At 35.1% G+C, this 21,051-nt stretch overlaps 2 protein-coding genes and 1 long non-coding RNA gene across 6 annotated transcripts; 1 reads left to right on the plus strand and 2 right to left on the minus strand.

Moving 5' to 3' along the window:
* Nucleotides 1-309: 309 nt before the first annotated feature.
* On the minus strand, nucleotides 310-1,629 carry mRpS35 (mitochondrial ribosomal protein S35). The gene is made up of 3 exons (XM_012369276.2): nucleotides 1,388-1,629; nucleotides 709-1,325; nucleotides 310-601 (listed from the first exon to the last, which is right to left on the minus strand). Exons 1-3 carry the CDS (start codon nucleotides 1,491-1,493, stop codon nucleotides 335-337), a joined length of 990 nt encoding a protein of 329 aa, XP_012224699.1. The 5' UTR covers nucleotides 1,494-1,629; the 3' UTR covers nucleotides 310-334.
* On the plus strand, nucleotides 1,613-2,698 carry LOC105673556 (uncharacterized). The gene is made up of 2 exons (XR_001100979.2): nucleotides 1,613-1,753; nucleotides 1,834-2,698. It is a non-coding gene; the product is annotated as an uncharacterized lncRNA (long non-coding RNA).
* gek (serine/threonine-protein kinase gek) lies at nucleotides 2,016-20,864 on the minus strand. Of its 4 annotated transcripts, none has more exons than XM_012369337.2 (27): nucleotides 20,846-20,864; nucleotides 20,568-20,695; nucleotides 19,324-19,508; nucleotides 19,025-19,204; nucleotides 18,649-18,920; nucleotides 18,259-18,558; nucleotides 17,999-18,142; nucleotides 17,757-17,879; nucleotides 17,115-17,323; nucleotides 16,590-16,795; nucleotides 15,498-16,501; nucleotides 15,108-15,343; nucleotides 14,920-15,026; nucleotides 12,397-12,560; nucleotides 12,038-12,293; nucleotides 11,491-11,777; nucleotides 10,968-11,111; nucleotides 10,657-10,792; nucleotides 9,232-9,473; nucleotides 8,959-9,139; nucleotides 8,678-8,866; nucleotides 8,347-8,532; nucleotides 8,027-8,208; nucleotides 7,781-7,879; nucleotides 7,595-7,718; nucleotides 6,957-7,114; nucleotides 2,016-6,770 (listed from the first exon to the last, which is right to left on the minus strand). In XM_012369337.2, exons 3-27 carry the CDS (start codon nucleotides 19,463-19,465, stop codon nucleotides 6,657-6,659), a joined length of 5,385 nt encoding a protein of 1,794 aa, XP_012224760.1. In that variant the 5' UTR covers nucleotides 19,466-19,508; nucleotides 20,568-20,695; nucleotides 20,846-20,864; the 3' UTR covers nucleotides 2,016-6,656. The 4 variants fall into 4 exon arrangements, with proteins under 4 accessions (XP_012224760.1, XP_067214827.1, XP_012224762.1 ...); XM_067358726.1 differs by lacking the exon at nucleotides 20,846-20,864 and adding an exon at nucleotides 13,331-13,528 and having other exon boundaries at nucleotides 20,070-20,699; XM_012369339.2 differs by lacking the exon at nucleotides 20,846-20,864 and having other exon boundaries at nucleotides 8,027-8,181; nucleotides 20,568-20,774.
* Between the last annotated feature and the right edge of the window lie 187 nt (nucleotides 20,865-21,051).

The following is a 21,051-nucleotide window of genomic DNA, read 5'->3' on the forward strand; positions in this document are numbered from 1 at the left end:
CGTAACACGCGTTCGAATATATCTATATATATAGATATATGTAAATATCGCAAAAGAGATGATAATAGACTTCTTTCCGGTCGATTCTTGACACGTTCCAATTGTTGATATTTTCTTTAAATTATGAAAAATTCGAATTTGATTACGGATAATTCAATTTTGATCTCGCTGAAACTGATGCGTTTCTTCTGCAACGAGGCGTAAAATTATGCACGGCAAATTGACATGTTAAGTAGGACACCGTTTACAGAAAGCACAGAAGAAAAAGAACGAGAAATACAGCTAGTAAAAAGAAAGATTTGCACTTGGTTTGTTTCTACATTATATTCAAAGTTCAATTTTTATTGTCACATCTGAGATTTAACAAGTTTTTAACAGCTTCCTTGTATTCATTGACTGAATACTGATCTTCGCCCTTATTTACGAGATCCGAAACAGCAATTTTATACTCAGTTACATGTGGGATAGTCTCATAATCATAACTGGTTGGCGATTTCGGCCATTTGTATAGAGTCACTGCATTTGTACGACTTTGACTGGTATCCCAATCAAAATATTCCATGTCTGCTATGGATTTTTCAGCTTCCCAAGGCTCAACTCTCTGCAAGCAAAGTTTTGTAGCAATATTCATGAATAGTGTGAGATAATTAAATAAATAAAAGCTTCAACTGTGTATATTTATTTACAGTTCTCACTGATAATGCTTACCCAAGATTCATGATACACTGCTGTGAGGAGATAACGTGCGTATTCTAAATTTTGCTTTCTAGTTGGGCATCTATCGGTTGTAATCGTTATTATATCTGTCTCTGGATTATACTTGTTTCCTAATAATCTCAATAACTTATCTTTTGCATGAGTGTCTAAGTGAAGAGAGGATAATTTCACTTGTAAACTCACAATTCTAGCGAGTGGATCTCTAATCGTGGGTGAAGAATAACAATAGTCGGATGTAATAATCTCAACAGGGAAATGTTTCGCACATTTCTCTTCGTTTTCCAAAGCTGTAGGCCACTCCGTACAAAACTGTTTCAATGCTTCGCAATGTCTTTGAATTGCAGGTGGTGTAAGATGTAAAAAGTTTGGTATTTTCATGAGCTCAGCATTAGCGTATTTACCAGGCGGTGCACCCTTTTCTTTGTATCCTTGATGCAACGGAAGAGGTATTGAAGCAGGATGAAAGGTTCGCGTACCCGGCCAGACTGATGGCCAGTCCTGATCAATAACCATTTCTGTAGTTCTCGGTGGTGGGACATTGATTTGTCGTGTTTTCCGCTTTTCCTGTGTAGCTTTCTTCTGCGAATAAAGCTCTAACACTCGAAATTCTGAAACAAAGATACATGTCTTTTGCTCTTGACATAAGTTAGAGTGTACAACCGATACTAACGTTCCTCGGTGTTTGATTCTGAGGCAGTTGAATATATTGCAAGCTTCAGTGTTTTCGATAAACTTTGCGAAAGTTTCGTCTCGAATAAACGTCTTGACAACAACATTTTTGCATACTAAAGGAAAACAGTCATGTAATTTTATAAAAACATTGACTGATGTTATACCAGATAATGTAATGTAACTTAACCTAACTGTAATTCTAACCTACAAGAAGGATTAGAAGAAAGTAGCAACATAAAAAAAGATTGTAGATAATTCCCTGACAAACCAAGAAATTGATGACAACTTAAGGAGGACACTAGACAAAAACCCCTAACATGTAAAAAAAGATGTGCAATATTAATTATATTATAATTATAATCAAGTATGTATGTATTACGCTACAATAATTGCTATCGTAATTATAATAGAGTCAAGGTTTGTAATTTTTTACATATATTTCAGAATCAATCAAATGTGCATGTTTGTGGATGTAATCTCCAATTATCCTAAGATTTAGTCTTATTAACACTGTTGTTAAGAACAAGTTCCACAAATAAAATTTTTTATAGACTATCTTGAACTTTATGCTCTTACTTAAACTTATTTGGAGATGGAATATTTCAATGTATAGAAATAATCAAAGATACTATGAGGGTTTTATTTTTATTAATATAATTCTTCTACACAAGGAAAATTAACTTGTTTCTCAATGAGTAAAATAAAAAATGTCTCCTTACCTTTTTTTGTTTTGGTAGTCACACAAGAAAAAATAAGACAAACGACGTAAATATTATAAAATCTACAGACAGGCTTTTTACGACATAAGTAATACTAAATACATAAAGTTTGGTCTCCTTTCTGGCTAAGGACTCGCATAACTCGCACGCGATAATTTACATTAAAGTACAACTTTCATCTAAAGCGCAAATAATATTTGCTATATGTTTTTAATAAATATTGCATATTGCAAACAATGCATATGTTGTTATATATAAATAACATGAGAGAGAGAGAGATAGAGAGAGAGAGAGAGAGAAGATGCTAATCTAATTGTTTGTGGAGTGATGAATAATATAATCTTATTATTATGGATTGACAGAGCGATTAACAATAAAATACTTAAAATGCTGTGTTTCTTCGACCCTCTATAACCCAATTATTATTATAAAATCTTTTCTAACGTACATCTTGTATTTCTTAAACAATAAATAATTGACATACTACTGTTTGATTTTGTTCGAGACAAAATCATCTTCGAAAATTGATTAATCTCTGTTGAGGCGCAATGTCTTTCAGTGTAATTTCTCTCAATTCGCCTCTACAAAAATCTAGCAAAATCTAGCATTATTAAAGTAATTGATATTATTTAAAAGTTACGCTGGGTTATATAGGGTTAAAAAAATAACTACCGGCTTATATAAAAAATGCTAATCATTCGCACAATCTGTATACATAATATATAATCTATTGTCGCGCAGAATGCCGTTACATTTCGATACTTGGTAAAAACAATATATGTATATATATGTAGTGATATCGTCATATTTTTACATATAAAACGATAAACTGGATAATCTTTTAGTAGCCCCACAAAGGATATCCAATATAAATAACGGTAGGCTTGCGAAAATTAAATGGACTCACTGGAAGTACGTCTAAAATAGACTGAAAAGTAGACCGAAATCGAGTTATTTACAAAGATGTGAAATCAATGCTATATACAGGAATGACAATTCCTTCCATGTGTCGATGCATCGACCGCCAAACTTGACAAAATGACGAGGCAACAAAATATGAACAGTCAATATCTCTCATCTTAAATCTTAAGTAACAATACGGAAGATAGGCGGATCATAGAATATTATCGGTACATATGTAAGTACAGCGATACGTTCGTTTCGCGCATGTATCTCTCTCTCGATTACAAATTGCAGTTTATTCTACACTCCATTCCATCTCTATTTATTCTAGCACGGCCAACAGTGTGTTTTACATATATCTACATATGCATATATATATGTGTAAAACACACGGTACAATCTTTTTATATTAATAATATTATATTGTATATTAATCGTTTCTTAATATTGACCTCTCTTTTGTCCATTTAGAATGAGGCTATTTAGTCTGTAATAATCGTGAACATTAGTTATTTATGATGTATCTTCAAAGAACGGATATGAGGATGTTTCAAGTACAGTTGGATGCTTCTCGAATGCTTCTGTCCTGAGATATTTTCGTTATTCAACATGCTTGTGCATCGCTCAACTTTTCAAATTTGAATATTCTTGCAAGATTTTCGCGTGAATGGACTCATTCATAAAAAAAATAAAGTTTCTTTAACTTTGTTAAAAATTTAGATAATATAAATGTTGGACGCGCGCGCGCGTGTGTGTGTGTGTGTGTGTGTTATAAGAGCAAATGCTGTATTAAATGCGTATATTAAGTAATTATTAATTAAAAAAAAAATCATCAAAAATTTCAAAAAATCACATGCTTTGTAAACGCGTTTTTATTGATCAACGTCACGATACAAGAAATAAGTTTGCATTACAGGAAAAGTACAATGGTAACAATCGCATGTGATTGACTACATTGTTAAATCTACCAATATAATGGAAATTATATCGTATCGTGACGTGACGATTAAACGGCGGTACTATTCCAATGCTTCTTATTTTTAAGTCATTGATACATTGTTGTTACAGTTTTCTCGCACGTATAAATATTTGTTATATCTGTCATTATTAAAACTTACAATTTTGTTTGTAATAATAAAAAAAAAAAAAAAATTTATCCAATAAAAATGAGTCCATTAAAAAAATTAAATGTTACAAACCCAAAATAACGTAAAATTACGATCGGTACAATTACAGTCAGCAATTTTTTGATCGCACTAAGTAATATTACATCGTACTTAAGAGCTACTGGCATAGAGTCCTGAGACAGTTGTCCGCTTGTACCAATCCTTATGATTCTCTTAGTATCTTTTTAATGGATATATCAATTATTTCATATTTGTATCAATAGATATATCAATTATTCTCAAATAATAATATTTCAAAACGTATTCGATACGTTTACTTGTTTCAGAGCGTTTCAGGTGATTTAAATTTCAATAATTTAATTTTCCTTGGAGACAACTATAAGCTATAGCTATAAGAGAAGAAAAAAAATCGATAATAATGATGTAAATATTGTAAAAATGTCTTTGTCAATTAAGAAGCATGAATATATTCGTTCTTTGAAATAAATTAGTCCCGTTTAATCTTCTACTTTGCATACTGGCACTTTGCCTACTCGTTATACAAAAATAACGAAAGCATTCCAGTCTCATAACATATACGCCACGTTATTTAAAATCTAATTCGCACATATCAATTTACAAGGAAATAGTTTAAAACGCCCTGGGTCAATGATAATATTTTCTCGCGTCGTCTTTATCGTCAAATTTTTAACATTATCCTTAATTTCGATACATTGCACTTAATACATATATTGATGTGTAGTCCCTTTATATATTTGGTAATCGCCAAAAAACTACATATACGCTGTTTTCCTATTTCACATACACATGGGTGTTATCAAATCCGCATTAAAATTGATTAAAATTAATTGATAATTATGCCTTCAGAGAACGAACGGACACAAATCATGTCAAAAGACAGTCTCTCTTTTCGTCTTAGTTCCAGTTGGAGTACACTCGATACACATGATACATATTTCGGTTATTCGTGTATCCTCGACACAACGACATTGCGCGTAGAGCATATAGATGAGTGCAATGATCTTTCATCTTAACAACTACTTATTATCAGCAGGAGCTTGCGACACATTACACGATCATTCTACTATTCACACGCGGAATAATACCATGTACATTATAGTGCATTATGATGCAATAGAAAACACTTAGTCATAAGGCATCGAATCGATTCGTGCTCCATTTACTTTGTTAAACTGTCGATAAACCGGGAATAGCACGAGACGTAATAAACACTACTCTGAAAGCGAAAGATCGAATAAGTAATTTCGTGAGCAATAAGCTCCAGCTTTGTTATTTAGTTCGTACAAAACGATTCAAACGCCAACGAGCATTTATTCGTATGTGTGCTACGCTGACGACAAAAAAAAAAGAATTATTTCGTTATGCGTAATGTGTTATTATTATTAGACTATTTTTGAGACTAATTATTCATCACTCATTACAATGTAAAAATCGCGCGGCTATTCCGGGTATAACAGTATATTCATGCATTCGCAACTACTGTCTCTTTATCTAAAATCGAGAGTACGCACAATATATTAAATAGTTTTAATTTTATTGCTAGTTAAGTTGACTGAGATTCAAATTTTGTCACATAAAATGTGAAATTATTCTCGTTAAAAAAAAAAAAAAAAAAAAAAAAAAGACAATTACCGAAAGAAATAAATATGGCATCGCAAAGCAGGCTTAACGATCGTCAAGTGTGTGAAGTATTTACAATATATAATTTATGATTACATTGATAATGGTCTGTCTCTCTTGTTCCGTTATATATAAGTGCATTATAAATTATTAAATACAAACTCTTAGAAAGCAGAAAAATTATAATAATGCACTATTGCATTGAAAATTTCCTGTTATTTATATATATATATATATATATATATATATATATATATATATATATATACATATACATATATATACACATATACATATACATACCAACACACACGCGCGCGCGCGCGCGCACGCACACACACACACACACACACACACACACACACACACATGTACATGTATATTTATTTATATATGAACAATCGCATGGCGCACCAATGTATATAACTCGTTAAAGCACATAATTATGATACTTGTTTGACTCATATACCGTATAACATTAAGTATGCGTAGTTATATTGCACGACGGTAAGACAATACCGCGAGATAACCTTCCAATTCAAAGTATGAGTGTATTGTGTGTTTCCGCAAGTACATTATGAATATATCATTATATATGTTAGGCTCAAATTTAATATTAAATCCCGAATAATCTAGTTTTTAAAATAAAATACTTATTAGTCAACGTGATGCGTTGCGACATAAAAATTGTGTATTGGAAGAACAGACAAAGAATGAAAAAATATGTAGTAAAAATGTATAAAAATATGAGCTTAACATATATACATATATTATAGGGATTCTTATGCACGCACAGATATGATGTGTGTGTCTAGTTGATCGTTTTGCAAGTATGCGCTAGGTACATACCGTATATTTAGGTCTTCGATAAACAAGTTTACGAATCATACGATGATGATCCATGATCGTGAGCGGGGCTCGGTGGTGTCGATGGGTTTGAACTATTGTTCGAAGCTATCGAGTGTCTAGGGCTACCACCAGATGGATGTTCCTGCACATAATAAAAAAATACATACACATACACACACGCATACATATATATATATTTGCAAACAATTGCAATTCACTTCAAGAACAGTGATGAGAGCGTATAGACTCGATAAATTCAATAGATAGAATTGCCTTGCGACAGTAATCGTCAAAATACTTGTGTAAAAGTAACAAGTAATTTACATACCTTGTTATGTAAAGATGCAATACTGCCAAGAGAGAGTGGAGTATGTGAACGCAAATGTATTGATTCGGAATCAATTTGATCGACTGGAGTGCGCGGTAAAGAAGGTGGTGTGGCAGTAGGTCGTGGTGGTGCAGGGCCTCTTCGTGATGCAGTCGAACCTGTGTATGTATATTTCAATCAATAAAGTATGTTTTAATGCCTAATAAATGTATATTAAATATAGTTGACAAATTACTTCAAACATTCTGAAAAATATATATGCATTTTCATCAATTAACATATCATTTTACAAATATTTATCTGATCTACTTTTTGATCTTTTTTTTCATGAAAATGTCGAAAAAAATCCCAATCTCTATTTCTAGATGCTTTATTTTAAATAATACATATATATTTAAATTAAACTTTCAACTACGTTTGGCTCATATTTATGATCAAAAGTCAAATAATTTTTCAATTTTTGAACCTGAACCTAGTTCAAACTATTCAAACATAGGCCTCAGTTTGAAAGGTTCAAACTGTTTCAATGTCCAATTTTAAGATTAAAACTGTCCGAAATTGCTCAACTACTTGAAATTGTCGAGCACTAGTTAAAATTAACAACATAAATCATAACTCTACGTTATGTGGAAATTTACCATTGTGCGGCGAATATCCAGAATTTCTTGACATATGAGAGCTTAGGCGACGTGTTTCGGAAGGGGGATGCCTAGGAGGCAGTGGTGCTGGTTTGTTCGGTGTTTGAAGCGTAGAATCATATAGCTGCAAAAAGAGAGAAAAAAAAACTCATTTTGTTTATTAAATAAATAATTCACGTTACTTACTCTTTGCTGGCTACTGTGAAGATGGGAACTACTGTGATGACTCGTATGTTGTTGATCAGCAGTTTCTAATGTCGTGGGTAAATCTAATAAACGCTGTATCTGTAATAGATTAGTACGCGGTCAGAATATTGCAATCCATGATTTTCAAAAACCTGACCACACAATCTATTTATACTTATAAGATAAAAAAAAGTGTTAACTAATCATATTAAATTCTCAACTTTCGAGTTTTAAATTTATACACACCTGTATCCCATTGCCTGGACCCATGTGACTGATATGATTGAAATTTGTCGGCGCGGAAATCATTTTTGAACGTCTATCCGTAGGACGAACGGCTCTATTGCCTTCTCTTAGTGAGAATCTTCGTCGTGGCCTTGTCATTTGTCTACCGCTCGCGTCTAATGGAGTCAAATTTAATAGTTCCCCTATCGCAATGTATAACGCATTGTTAAATGATAGCCGTGGGTCGATTGATACAACAATTCCAATTGCAAACAATATATAAATAATATACTTTGTGATTTATACGTTTATGTGAGATATATATATATATATATACTTACGTTGATGTAAATTGCTAAGATAAATGACATATGGCATGTCATTGATTACACAAGACGTAAGAGAGCCCGAGATATTTAACGGTCGGGCACGTTTCACATTAAGCGTTTGCAACCAGTCCCCAGATGTACAGTCAAATACATCGATATGAGTCTCACTATACACTAATAGATATCCTTCGCAACAACCTGAAAATCACAGATATAATGAATAGGGATGAGAAAAATCCTCAATACGGTACATAGCATAGGACATGTCATAGCTTTGACAGTAAAATCTGATACTAATTGTAAGAATATAATTACAACTGTCAATAGTCGTCGGTACACTTACTAACTGCTGTAGGAACTGCAGGATACATTATCTCTCGATCTCGGCTCTTTCTTCCTTGACTGTCGACATATACCGCTAATGTATGGAAGACTAACAAGAATTCACCGCGTGCCAGCTCGATGCAACGTAAGGCATCCACGGCACTGTAGGTGAGAAAACCTAAGAGCGTATTCTCAGCGTGGACCAAAGCTGAAACAAATATAAGAGGGAGAGTGTGATATAATGAGAGTCGAAGTGGATATGTTACGATAAAAGGAATATTTATCCTGTATTCTACTTACAGACAGGATGATGATCCCCTAGAATGCTGTAAATAGAAAAACCAGATGGGTAGCCAACGCATAAGCGACCTTCGGAAAGAACTTGCAAGGTTTGTGCGTGACACGGTAACATTAACTCGCGTATACGTTTATGCCTTGTTTTCGTACGCGTTATTTCATAGATGATGATTTGCGAAGCATTCTGCAAAAATAAGAACGCATGGCGCATTAGTATACGGCGTACGCAAGGAATATACCGCGTTGTAATAGTTTTACAAATATTCATCGCCTTACTTGCTTCTTTATTGCAACGCATAAGCAATAATTAAGCGGATTGCGACGCATCACTCCTGTTGTTAATGTAATACATCCTTTAGTTTCCGCGACTTTAATCCATTCGACTTCGTCTCCATCCAACGCACGTACTGGAACCAGCCGTACATGACGTTGTTTTCCGCTTAATACCACAATCAATTGTTCCTCCGTAACATATTCGAGAAGATATATCTTTTTCCCTTCCCCGACTCTTGCAATTTCTGCAAACGTATCATAATTGACGCCTCAGTATACGTTATCAAGTATAATTATTGTTTGGAACACTATTTATCAACGATTTCAATAAAAACATTGTTGCAATATGCAATCAATATTTTCGTGACATAATTTTTCGAGAAGCAGCTACAATGTTTGGATTTGCGAGTTTTGCATCATAATTTGTATAATTATCGGAACTGTAGTTTTTAATCTTGGGGGATAGAAATGTATAATATACAGCGTGTGTCAAAAGTTCCGGGACGGCTGGATAATTTGAAAAATACGCATCACAGAGGAAAATGACCTCGACAAAAATTGTAGGATTTTTCTTGGGCAATCCGATGGTGACCTTAGATTTGGCCTTGCCCGTGACCTTCAAGGTCATTTCAAGGTCAAATCGAATTTTTTAAATAGAAACCCCTATTTTTGATTCCAAAATCTAATAGCTGGTGTCAAGAGCTTTTCAAAACACTATAATGAAGTTATTTTTCATTAAGTACTTTTCGAGTTATGAGGCTTGAAAGTTACAGCATTTTGACATAAAATACAAAATATCTTGTAAAACATTCAATTTTCGGAAATCTTACCTTAATACTTTTATGCACAAAATAATGAGACGAATCAATTGGTATAAAGAAAACACATAGTTGCTTTCAAGAAAAAATATGTAATTTGCAACATGCGACTGCATACTTTTTTTTTTTAAACCAATGTGTTTTCTTTATACCAATTGATTCGTCTCATTATTTTGTGCATAAAAGTATTAAGGTAAGATTTCCGAAAATTGAATGTTTTACAAGATATTTTGTATTTTATGTCAAAATGCTGTAACTTTCAAGCCTCATAACTCGAAAAGTACTTAATGAAAAATAACTTCATTATAGTGTTTTGAAAAGCTCTTGACACCAGCTATTAGATTTTGGAATCAAAAATAGGGGTTTCTATTTAAAAAATTCGATTTAACCTTGAAATGACCTTGAAGGTCACGGGCAAGGCCAAATCTAAGGTCACCATCGGATTGCCCGAGAAAAATCCTACAACTTTTGTCGAGGTCATTTTCCTCTGTGATGCGTATTTTTCAAATTATCCAGCCGTCCCGGAACTTTTGACACACGCTGCATATTATATTGTATAACGCTATTCCAAAGTTTTATTTCAGTTGGATAACTTTGACCGCAAACTTACCGCTACGATCTAAATCTAAACAGAAGAGACCTTCTTCTGTACCAATGACTAGACGATCCGGATCAATAATCGCTCCTGACATCACATTTTTAATGAATGCTAAGGTATTATCCAATAGTTCTTTCGCTCGAAAAATCTGCAACAAGAAAGAAAAACAACGTATTGATGAAACATTAATATCTCACGTTCACAAAAAATAATGCTGCGACCTCCGATTTGGTTAATCATTTGAAAATAGATAAATATGAGAGAAAAATAGAATGAAATGTAGCGACCAAGTAGCAAAGTAGTTTATTGCTTAAAATTTTTACCGTTGTGTTTGGAAGATTGTTCCTCTTTAAAATTCTATGAAGTTCGCTTAAAGCTACCACCCATTTTGTCTTCTCGCTTTCCGTATCTGCCAACATTAATGTATGATTTCTCAATCCAGGAGGCTCCAATAGCGACGTCGTTATCTAAATGAAAAATAAAAAGGAAACAATTATACCAGGAAATTTTTTTTCCAGCAAAAAATACAAGGCACAGTAGACTCCTAGTCTTATGCAATGTGATTAAAAGTGAGACGTTATTGCGTGAAACGATAGTAATGGATTTGAAATCGTGAAAATTGTCCAAATCGAATATATTTAATTCAATATATAGAATTTATTGAACGCGCTGATTTGTTCAAATATCTCACCTTATCGATACAAACACGTGAACATTCTTAACATTTTGTATTGACTCTACGCCTACGAGGGTGAACGTGGAATTTTTGCGAACCAATTGATTACTTGCCAAAAATAAATAATAGTCCACTGTTGTTATAATTAGAATATTGGACTTAAACTTTACCCTAAATATACACGGAATGTCCTTCTTCGTAGCGTGTATTACATCAGAATCGCGAACGGAGCTGACGCTGAATTCTTCGTCTCGCATATCCAGAACTTGCGAAACATACACAGATGGCAAAGCATTGCGATCCGGCGAAATATCATAGAGAAACAATTTAAAGTCGCAAACTACGACGAATTGACGCACCCAGCCTTTTTTAACACCACCCATTTTTGGCACTTTGACATATCCTTCGTATGCAGTACCTATACCACGTGTAGGATCGATCCCCAACGGCCGTTTAGCTGAAATGACAAGTGATAACAGTTGCAGAATAATAATATAACATAATATAATAACAATAATAATAACGATAGTGATGAGAAAATGCAGCAATATTCGATAAGAAAACGATCTCGAATGTAATGAATGAATGTACAGTTCTTGACAATTTGTTTCGCAGCTTAATTTAAAGAGAGAGAAAGAAGGGGGTGGGGGAGTCGAGTAAACTTGCATTTAAAATGTAATAATAAATTTGCACAAATGTAATTATAAATTTGCTTACTTTGATCATGGGGTACAGGACACATTGAAGGTACTTTATCGCAACAAGGCATATGACATGCGAAGCCGCACACTTCGCATACAACTCCTTGCCTCGTTAATCCAACCATTAAAGACGTGCAGTGATTACACTTTGTAGGCGCTGAAAATGTCCGCACGAGAAATTGATGTGATTTAGGCTTTGGTTGCAAATTGGTTTGTCCGTGAGTAGATGCGGACTTGTTCAAAAGTTCATGGGATAACGGCGATGTTGGATCCTGAAGACAAATAAGATTCTTAAGAAATAAGTGCGACAATTTTAGTCTAATAATCTCTTCATCTTAATTCTTTGGGTTAATTTTTGCGTGTTACGATACTTACGATACTAAGTTCAGACAAATTACTTTTGCTGCTCGTAATACTAGGTGCACGATTGTCCTCGATATCACCTTCTACGCTGTCGACACTTCCATGACGCGTACTACTTGTTGTTTCTTTAAGAAAGTGCTCGAGATATGACATCTGTGATGTAGGACGTTCTAGAACTAATAAAAGACACAAATGGCAGATATAAATGACACAAAGCATGAGTGCAAAAATACTAGTAAAGGTTGTAAATTATTTGCGAACGAGAAAATAACACTAAAGTGCTCAAGTTTTAGCGACACGTAACACGCCTTACCTGGAGACCTTTTGCATAACATTTATAAAATACACATGCATGCTTTTCGACTGAAAGAGAGATAAAGTAGTGCTTGTAATACAAAATTTGATTGTCTTTTTGCCACGACATGCAATTAAACATGCTTCCTTAAGACGAATGCAGCTACTGTAAGATTGCATCAATGGGGGAATAGTTATAAAATATTGCCATATCAATTTCAACTCTATCTCAACCAAGCAATGCACGCAACAAATATCTGTTAATCAATGAACTAAAATGATGAAGCGGTCAAATAAAGATTAATTAAGAAAAATAATCATCGTTTATGAGTATAGAATGTATTTACAAGACTCATTAAACTATTATACTAGGATTATGTAATATATCGCACGTACGAAACACACGAATCGTTTTCATATAAGTTATTAAAAATGACACAGTGCTATGTTTCGGCCAAGAATGGAATGACAAGACAAATCAGATAAGTGATATTAAAATAGATATTAAAATTTTTCACAGAAATAGAAAATAGATGAATGAAAACATGGTGTGGAACATAGCTCTGTGCTGTTTATAATTAGCAGTACAGTCGGCCAACCAATCCAAAAAGCCGCTCTTTCTCTCTCTCTCTTTTGTTGCCATATCATTTACCGGGCGGCGAAACGATGGCGACGGCATTCTGACTGATGAATGTGTTGACTGGAACGAATCTAGTTAATAAGCGACAAGTCGTGATGCGGGGGGCACGCATTACTGGTAGGGGTGACGACGGCTGATGTACGATGATACGTTGGGGTTTGGTGCTAACGATGTTTGGAGATTTGCTTGGTGTGCTGCTGGATGAGACAGCTGTCACAAATATAGTTTGAAGATGAGCAACAAGAGGCCCCACACGCAGCTCGTTACGCCAATAAACAGAGGCACTTTGTAGTCTAGAAAATCAGAATCGCATACCGTACTGCAGAATCGAATTGTTATGCTACACAGATCCCAGTAAAAACGATCTCCGCAATTCTTTGTACTTTACACTTTGAAACACAGTTAACGCGTATGTGTGAAATTACCGTTGTTGTTCCGTCGTGCGGCGTATTAAACAGTAGTGTAGTTATTTTGTAGTCTAGAAAAAGTCGGACAATCATATCATAGCGACGAACCAGATCATCACACCGAACGGAATCAAGTGTGATGGCGAGCGGTTCACACTTTTACACGTATATTATATTACGGCTATAAAATAGATGTATACAGAGTGTCCCAAAATTCGCGAATCAAATATTTCGATCAATAGGATTTAGTCTCTTAAGACTGAGAAGATTTGATAACACGAGTGTTCTAATTTCACGCCCAGAGTTAACGGAACCAGAAAGATTTCGGCAACTAAGTATATAGATTGCGCACCGAAAGAATGTGAATGAAGAGAATACACGGCGTAATATTACTATGAACACTATTACTGTGAACGAGACAAGATTTTCGACAGAAGAAACTACATATTGGGTATGCCCGCGAATAATCCTCTAGACTGATAGAGAACTAAAAGTAACTATATTAAGAGAGGACATTATCATTTTGCATTAATTAATCGCAGTATCTTCATAGTGCAATTGCTTTATCAATTGGAAACTATAAGCTGTAAGGAACTATACGAGACTGTACTGCAGCTCATTACTTCCACCTCTTAGCACCATATTTTTTGTAAATTCAAGAAATGCTATTCCATCGTTCTCCAGAGATTTAGAGACAGATGTACCTTTGTGTGTTGTATTTGACCAACAAAGACTATATATAAGAAGTATCTTTCTTGCAAATACTCAACAAATCCTCTTTAACTTAACCGCAATTAAAAATAAATAAATCAACGTTATAGAGCGAGCCATAAAACTGACGAGTGTATAATTGCATATAAATAACTATTTACCAATATCCCCACAAGACTACATTGGTTCGAAGACACGCATGCAAAAGCCGTCACCGCGCGATAATGCAAGTATAATTAACCAAAACTTTTAATCAAGTACTTTAAGTGAAATATGCACTAACATCTCTTTATAGTATGAAAATAGAATTTAGAGCACATTCAACCCTTGAATAGAGATTAACACATCTACAAATTACATATATAACATGTACAGCTGCAACTTGCATAATAAGTGTGGTAGACGCAATATTCCCATAGCGGTATAGTGAACGAGATTTTGTGCATTTCTTGCTTTCCACATTGTCAACTGAAGTGTACTTACAGCCATCCCCGGTGTCAAGACGCGCTTGTAGTTCTTTTACTTGTATATCTTTCCGCTTCAATTCATGCGACATGGTGTCTAATCGCTGCTTAAGGTCCCTCAATTCCCTGAAAGAGGAAAAAAAGGATGATCACATTGTTATCATGTTTCACGTGCAATTTGAATAATTTTTCATCAATAAAAAGTACTTTTGTGCAGCTATCAAATCTGAACGAGTCTTGGTGAGTTCTTCCGAGATCGCTTGCTTCGCTTGTATCTCATTCTGCAAAGAGCTCTGTAAATTCAGAAGCTCCATTTTATCGAGTTTTTGCGATCGACGATTTCGCCAGTTTTTATCCGCCATAGTGGTGCCACTTCCAACGCCGCTCACTCCGCCAGAGTGTTTTAGGAATTCCAATTCTTCCGTCATTTTTGTAGCCAAGGCCTGAAATTAAACACAAAACAAAAATCTTTTTGTAAGTATATTGGCAAAGATGACTCTTGTTGTATTCATTATACTATGTCGTTTCTAAGGACGGACGAAGAGGAGGGTGAGGAGGGGGGGGGGAGGGACAGGGTGCAATTAAATCGCAACAAACCTGCAAGTATCCACGAGCATCCTTCTCATCCGATACCCATTGAATAATTTCAGTAATCTGTGCTTCCCATTGCGCGATGGCTTCCTTCTTATTCCTCAACTCTTCGTATTCGTCTTCCAGTTGTCTTCTTTCACCTTGTAATCTATTAACGCTGTCAGTAAGGGCACCGAGCTCTAATACAAGCTTCTTGTTCTCCTCAACCAGCATTATCTTTTCTCTCTCGTGACGTCTGTTTAATTCGTTTATAGTTTCTTCGCTATCGGTGATATTTTCTAATCTCGCAGCATCCAACTTCTCCTTTGTGAGTTGCACTTCTCTCTCTAATAATTCTCGTCTAGTGTCCGCTTCGTGTAATTGTTCTTGCAGACTCCGAATCTCAAGATTAAATCTGCCTTGTTGTTGATTTAAGTTTTCGTTATATTGAACCTCAAGTTTTTCAACTTCCGCTTTTAACCTATTAATCTCCTGAGTCGCTAAGGCGTGATTCGCACTAGCGTCGTTTCCAAGAGAACGTTGTCTGATTTTCTCCGTTTCCTCCTGCATTTGCTTGCAATATTCCTCGCTGCGCTCCCGTAATTTCCTTTCTTTGCTGGTTTCCGCCATCGCTTCATCAATCCTATTCTCCAGCTCTCTACGCAGCTTCTCGGCTTTTCTAATATCGTGGCGTAAAGTATCGACTTTCTGCATTGCAACTTCCAATTCTTCTTCTTTGTCTCGGACTTGCCTCGATAATTTTTGCTTTTGTTGTCTCAGCTCGGATAACTTATCCGACACTTCTGTATATTCCGTCATAGCGAGTTTACGTTGCGTGAGCGCATCTTTTAATTCCTTGTCTTGAAGCTTCAGTTTTTCCTGTGCATCTAATTTGTCTTTAACAGCTTCTTCCTTCTCCAAGCGTAAACAACGAACTAATTTTTCCAATTCCCGGAATTTCGTCATGTCTCCGTTATCCAAAGTTCGCAATTCTCGTGGAACATCCATAGATTTCAACTGTGACTCCAACTCTACATAAAAAATTTTATGTCAACATACTGTGATACCATTGAGACTGAAAGATGACAAGTTATTGTAATTTATTAACTATAACTTTACCACAATTGCGTTTTGTGAGTGTATTTATTTCATCCTGGAGCTTTCTAGTTGCATTATTAGAATCTGGTGAGATACCGGGTGAAGAATGACTTATACCCTTATGATTTTTCATGTCGTCGATAGTTTGCATCAGTCGTGCATTTTCTTCCTCCAGTAATTGCACACGTTTATCTGTCTGGGTTATAAAACCCAGATCCGATATGCAACTGTAATCCCAATATCAAATTCCAGTAATAAATATATTTCCAAGACAAGAGTAAATTAATTTGTTATACATGATACGCTACTCGCGATAACCGCAATTTGTGGTTAAATGTCCCCCAATTTCATTCAACCGGCAAAAGAAACAACCTGTCTTGTCGATTGACTTGTGTGATTAATTAACTGGAAAATAGAATCTCTAACATACGCTTCTGACGTGTCGAATTGGCTTTACATCTTTACATCACGTCAAATAGAAATGCTTACACTAAAATAGAGCTAAATAATTATTGTACGAAGAAAAAGAAATGATACAATTCATACCTTCCTTGTGTAAAACTGAAACCGACAAATGGTAGATGAAGCGCGGAGAAGGCAGAATTTGCTGCTGGCGGTACAGCATCGGAAGTGCGAACATCCGTATCATCAACGTCAAAGTTTGACGTGTCACTGGGCGATGAAACTTCAGGAATGTACGGCGCAGTGCTATCTCTGAGTGTATCCCAATCGACTCCGTCGAACCAAGGATGCTTCTGCATTTTTAAATGCACGAGATGAACGTTAGGAATGTATTCACATTCATCATTGTATCATGATTACTGAGGTCTGTTTATTAAGAGTGTCACAATTGATTTAAACATTGCAAGCCATATAACAGTCGCATTTATATCTTTTACTATCTCTTAATTACACATTCCTTGACGAAATCAAATTAATTTGTCATCGTGGAAGCTAAAAGACAATACTAGTTACAACTTATTAATCTTTAAACTGCAATGATCTGTTGAAGACCACTCGTATTTGCAAAGGTTTCATTCATTTAGATTAAGGTTCAAGCTTCTCGAAACAGAGTTAACTTTCAATATTAAATAAAAATGTCAAACTTCCTTCAATAAGTGTATAGGCGCTGCAAGAATAAAATAAAAAAAAATAATAAGCCGGTATAATTGTCGCAGCATAACTTACCTTAAAGTCATCAATTCCATTTTGGCCTAATCTAAATTCAGAGCTGCAAATTAACTTCCGCATCAGATCTTTGGCTTCTTCAGAAACATCGTACATAACGTCCGTAGGAAAGTCAAAACAATTCTATAAAAGAAAGCATTATTATAATTATTATAATTTTATATTATAATCTTTGTTGTGGCAGTACCATAAGCGTGTAATAGTCCAATTAAATATATAAATCTGAAATTAAAAAATATTACCTTGTGATTCATTATCTTTCCATAAGTTTCGACTAGAGATTCTGCATAAAAAGGAGTTTCACCGTAGAGCATTTCGTACATGCATACTCCAAGAGACCACCAATCGCATTCAGGACCATACTGTCCTTGACCATCCTCCATCGCCTATTAGTAATGATCGTATAAAGCAACGTGAGTGACGTAAGTACACATCAAGTGCACACCGCAAAAGACATATACTAAAAGTTTCTACAACATCGATAATAGTAGCAGGAAATTACTCTCAATATTTCGGGTGAAATATAGTCCGGTGTACCAACAGCGACGTTGCTTTGTACCGTCCCATCTTCGAATAATCGTAAACAGGAGCCAAAGTCAGCTAATCTGATATGACCATTCGCATCCAGTAAAACATTATCGGGTTTAATGTCACGATGTACATAGCGCAAGTCATGTATAGAACCTATAGCTAGCACCATTTCTGCTATGTAGAATCGAGCCATATCCTCAGGGAGACGATCCTCAAACTTGCTCAATAACGTCAACAGGTCTCCACCACAATAGTAGTCCATGACCAAATACTATATAAACATTAGTAACTCTCTATTAGAGCATTGTTACAATCCATTTTACCGACACTTTCAACTACTAGCAACAAAAAACAACATTACCAAGTTATTGTCATCTTGAAAGGCATAATGTAGGTTTGTAATCCATCTGCGATCACCATATACTAGTACATCCCTCTCTTCTCTAAAGCACGCGGTTTCAGCACGCTTCAACATTTCCCATTTGTTCAAAATCTTCATTGCAAACACTTTGTCGGAGCCTCGCATTCTTACGACGCATACTTCTCCGAAAGCACCTCTACCGATAACCTTAACGATTTCAAAGTCTTCTCGTGTCAATTGCAATCTCTTTATGCATGAAGCTATTGGTTTTACTAAATAAAAAAAAATCCCAAAAATGTAATCCATGTATCTGGTAGTTAAATATTTTATTTATGCCGTTATCAGTGGATTTGACATCCAGAAATCAAGTACTTACCAAACTCAATAAAATCAGAAACAGTTTTTTCACGACGTAATGAAGAATTGCAGCATTCGTCATACAACACGAGCAAAACATCGATAAGTGTTTCGATCGAAATAGTATGGCCTACTCGTCCACCTTGGACAGGACCACCGATAAATAGACCTTCTAGTTGGCGTAATCTTCCTCCTATGCCTACAACATGTGTCTCTAACTTTATATACATAAACTTATTTTTGCAAGTATAAAGTGAATATATAAATGTTGTTTGTTTATAGAGTTACATATCATACAAAGTACAACAATCAATTCACCATTGTTCGGAAGTCCTTTCGGCATAATATCAGGAGGCGGATGGCCGTAAAGGTATTGGGATGAATCCGACATGTCTCTTGGTTGATAATGCTGTTCCTTACCACAATCTATAGCGGATATTTCCATTGTTGTTATTAGCATTCATTACCTCTCTATACCACATTGTCATGCTCTGATAAAATTCCTGTAATATACAATTTTGCTGCTATAATAATCAATTTGAAATATGTATTAATAATCAACAATTTCCTTCTATCCGCTAAAGTTTAAAGTCTGTACAAATCTAATACATTTCTGTTGTTGCGAAATAACCAAAAACAAAAATATTTTTATTGTATTGAGATTTGCAAATTTTTCTCCTTAAGCAAATTGCGAAGTTATTTTGTTTGTTACTTTGTTATTGTTTTTTATTATAAAACATGAAGTAAAAATTTAAAAAAATCAATCAAGATAAGAAAGAATACAGGGGGGGGGGGGGGATTAAAATAAATAATTAATAATAATAAAAAAGAACAAGTAGCACAAATAAGAAAAGGCAAATTACAAAGAAATTTTTTTCTCTTCATAAAAATGTTCACGTATCACTCGGATTCTAACTAAAAAAAAATTTGTTTACAACTATGCTATGGCAATTTTGGACGTCAAGTAAAAATAATTTGAAATTTGCTTCCACAATATATGAAAGATATCTAGATTGAATAAACTCGGTTTTCTTTGTCAATGTCGTACACCGATATGTACCTACCGATATATCAGCGTCTAGTATATGCATGAAGCAGTCGAGCTTCATTCACTTCGTTCTCGGTCATTGTACCGGGATTATTCACGTTGGAAATTACGTAACTGCTACAAAGATAGCTAAAATATTCGGCGAAAATACGCAACAGGAGAAATACGCGTGAATAAAAAAGCTCAGAGGCAGATAAAAATAGTGCAGTAAAGCGAGGCACCGCGTTTCAAGGATGGATTCTGGAATTTGACAAAATCACGCACAATGCTCTGTACGACGAATTGCGCGACGCTGATATTTTGATTTCATCAAGTATCACGAGGATATAATACCCGTTGTTTCACGCAGTCACATATTCTAAATATCAAGTTTATAACCTCGTCACAACATTACACTATCATTCGTAAGTGAATTTGTGACGTAAAGTTTCCCTATCGCGTAGGAAGATGATCCAAGTGAAAGGTTTTTTCCTTCGTCGATTGCCGAGTAACCGCTCGATTAATACGAGCATACCTGCTGAAACGACGCAACTCTGCTTTCGATCTTCCTCAATTGTTTATTACGCGCACCATTTGGTTATCACAAACCATCTCGCATAGCCATCTCGAACCCCAACAATTTGATTGACCCCCTAGCAGGCCCTACACAGAAAAAAATATGGCAGCTCTACGTCATTAAATGTAGCCATGATAATCGGCATGCAGATTGGCAACACTATTCGATTTTCTAACATGTAGTATCCAGTGACACCACATAACCAGTTCGCCCCTTAACTCGTGATATGTATATACCATATGTATACTGGAATACGCCTTTCCGCATATGCCTTGCGTAAATGTGTGAGATGACAAAAAGGACAGCAGGATAGGGTTAGGTCTATGTCTCTTTCTTTCATAGACGACGAGGCTTAGAAGAAAGCAGCAACATAAGACCCTAGACAAAATTCCCTGGCGCGTTAGAAAAAAGCGACAACATGAAGAGGCTCTAGGGTCAAATT

Source organism: Linepithema humile, chromosome 7, assembly GCF_040581485.1.
Source record: "Linepithema humile isolate Giens D197 chromosome 7, Lhum_UNIL_v1.0, whole genome shotgun sequence".
NCBI classification, from domain to species: Eukaryota; Metazoa; Arthropoda; class Insecta; order Hymenoptera; family Formicidae; genus Linepithema; species Linepithema humile.

Bases quoted from the DNA above. Each gene is read 5' to 3' on its own strand.
- mRpS35 (XM_012369276.2), bottom strand. From the start codon at position 1,493: ATGTTGTTGTCAAGACGTTTATTCGAGACGAAACTTTCGCAAAGTTTA. The intron at 1,326-1,387 runs GTTAGTATCGGT...TCTTTGTTTCAG, and splicing joins AGAATCAAACACCGAGGAAC to AATTTCGAGTGTTAGAGCTT. The intron at 602-708 runs GTAAGCATTATC...CTTTGCTTGCAG, and splicing joins CAGTGTATCATGAATCTTGG to AGAGTTGAGCCTTGGGAAGC.
- gek (XM_067358726.1), bottom strand. From the start codon at position 19,465: ATGCTAATAACAACAATGGAAATATCCGCTATAGATTGTGGTAAGGAA. The intron at 17,880-17,998 runs GTAATATTTTTT...TTTCTTTTATAG, and splicing joins GAAAGATAATGAATCACAAG to AATTGTTTTGACTTTCCTAC. The intron at 15,344-15,497 runs GTTTGTTGCGAT...GTTTAATTTCAG, and splicing joins ATGCTCGTGGATACTTGCAG to GCCTTGGCTACAAAAATGAC.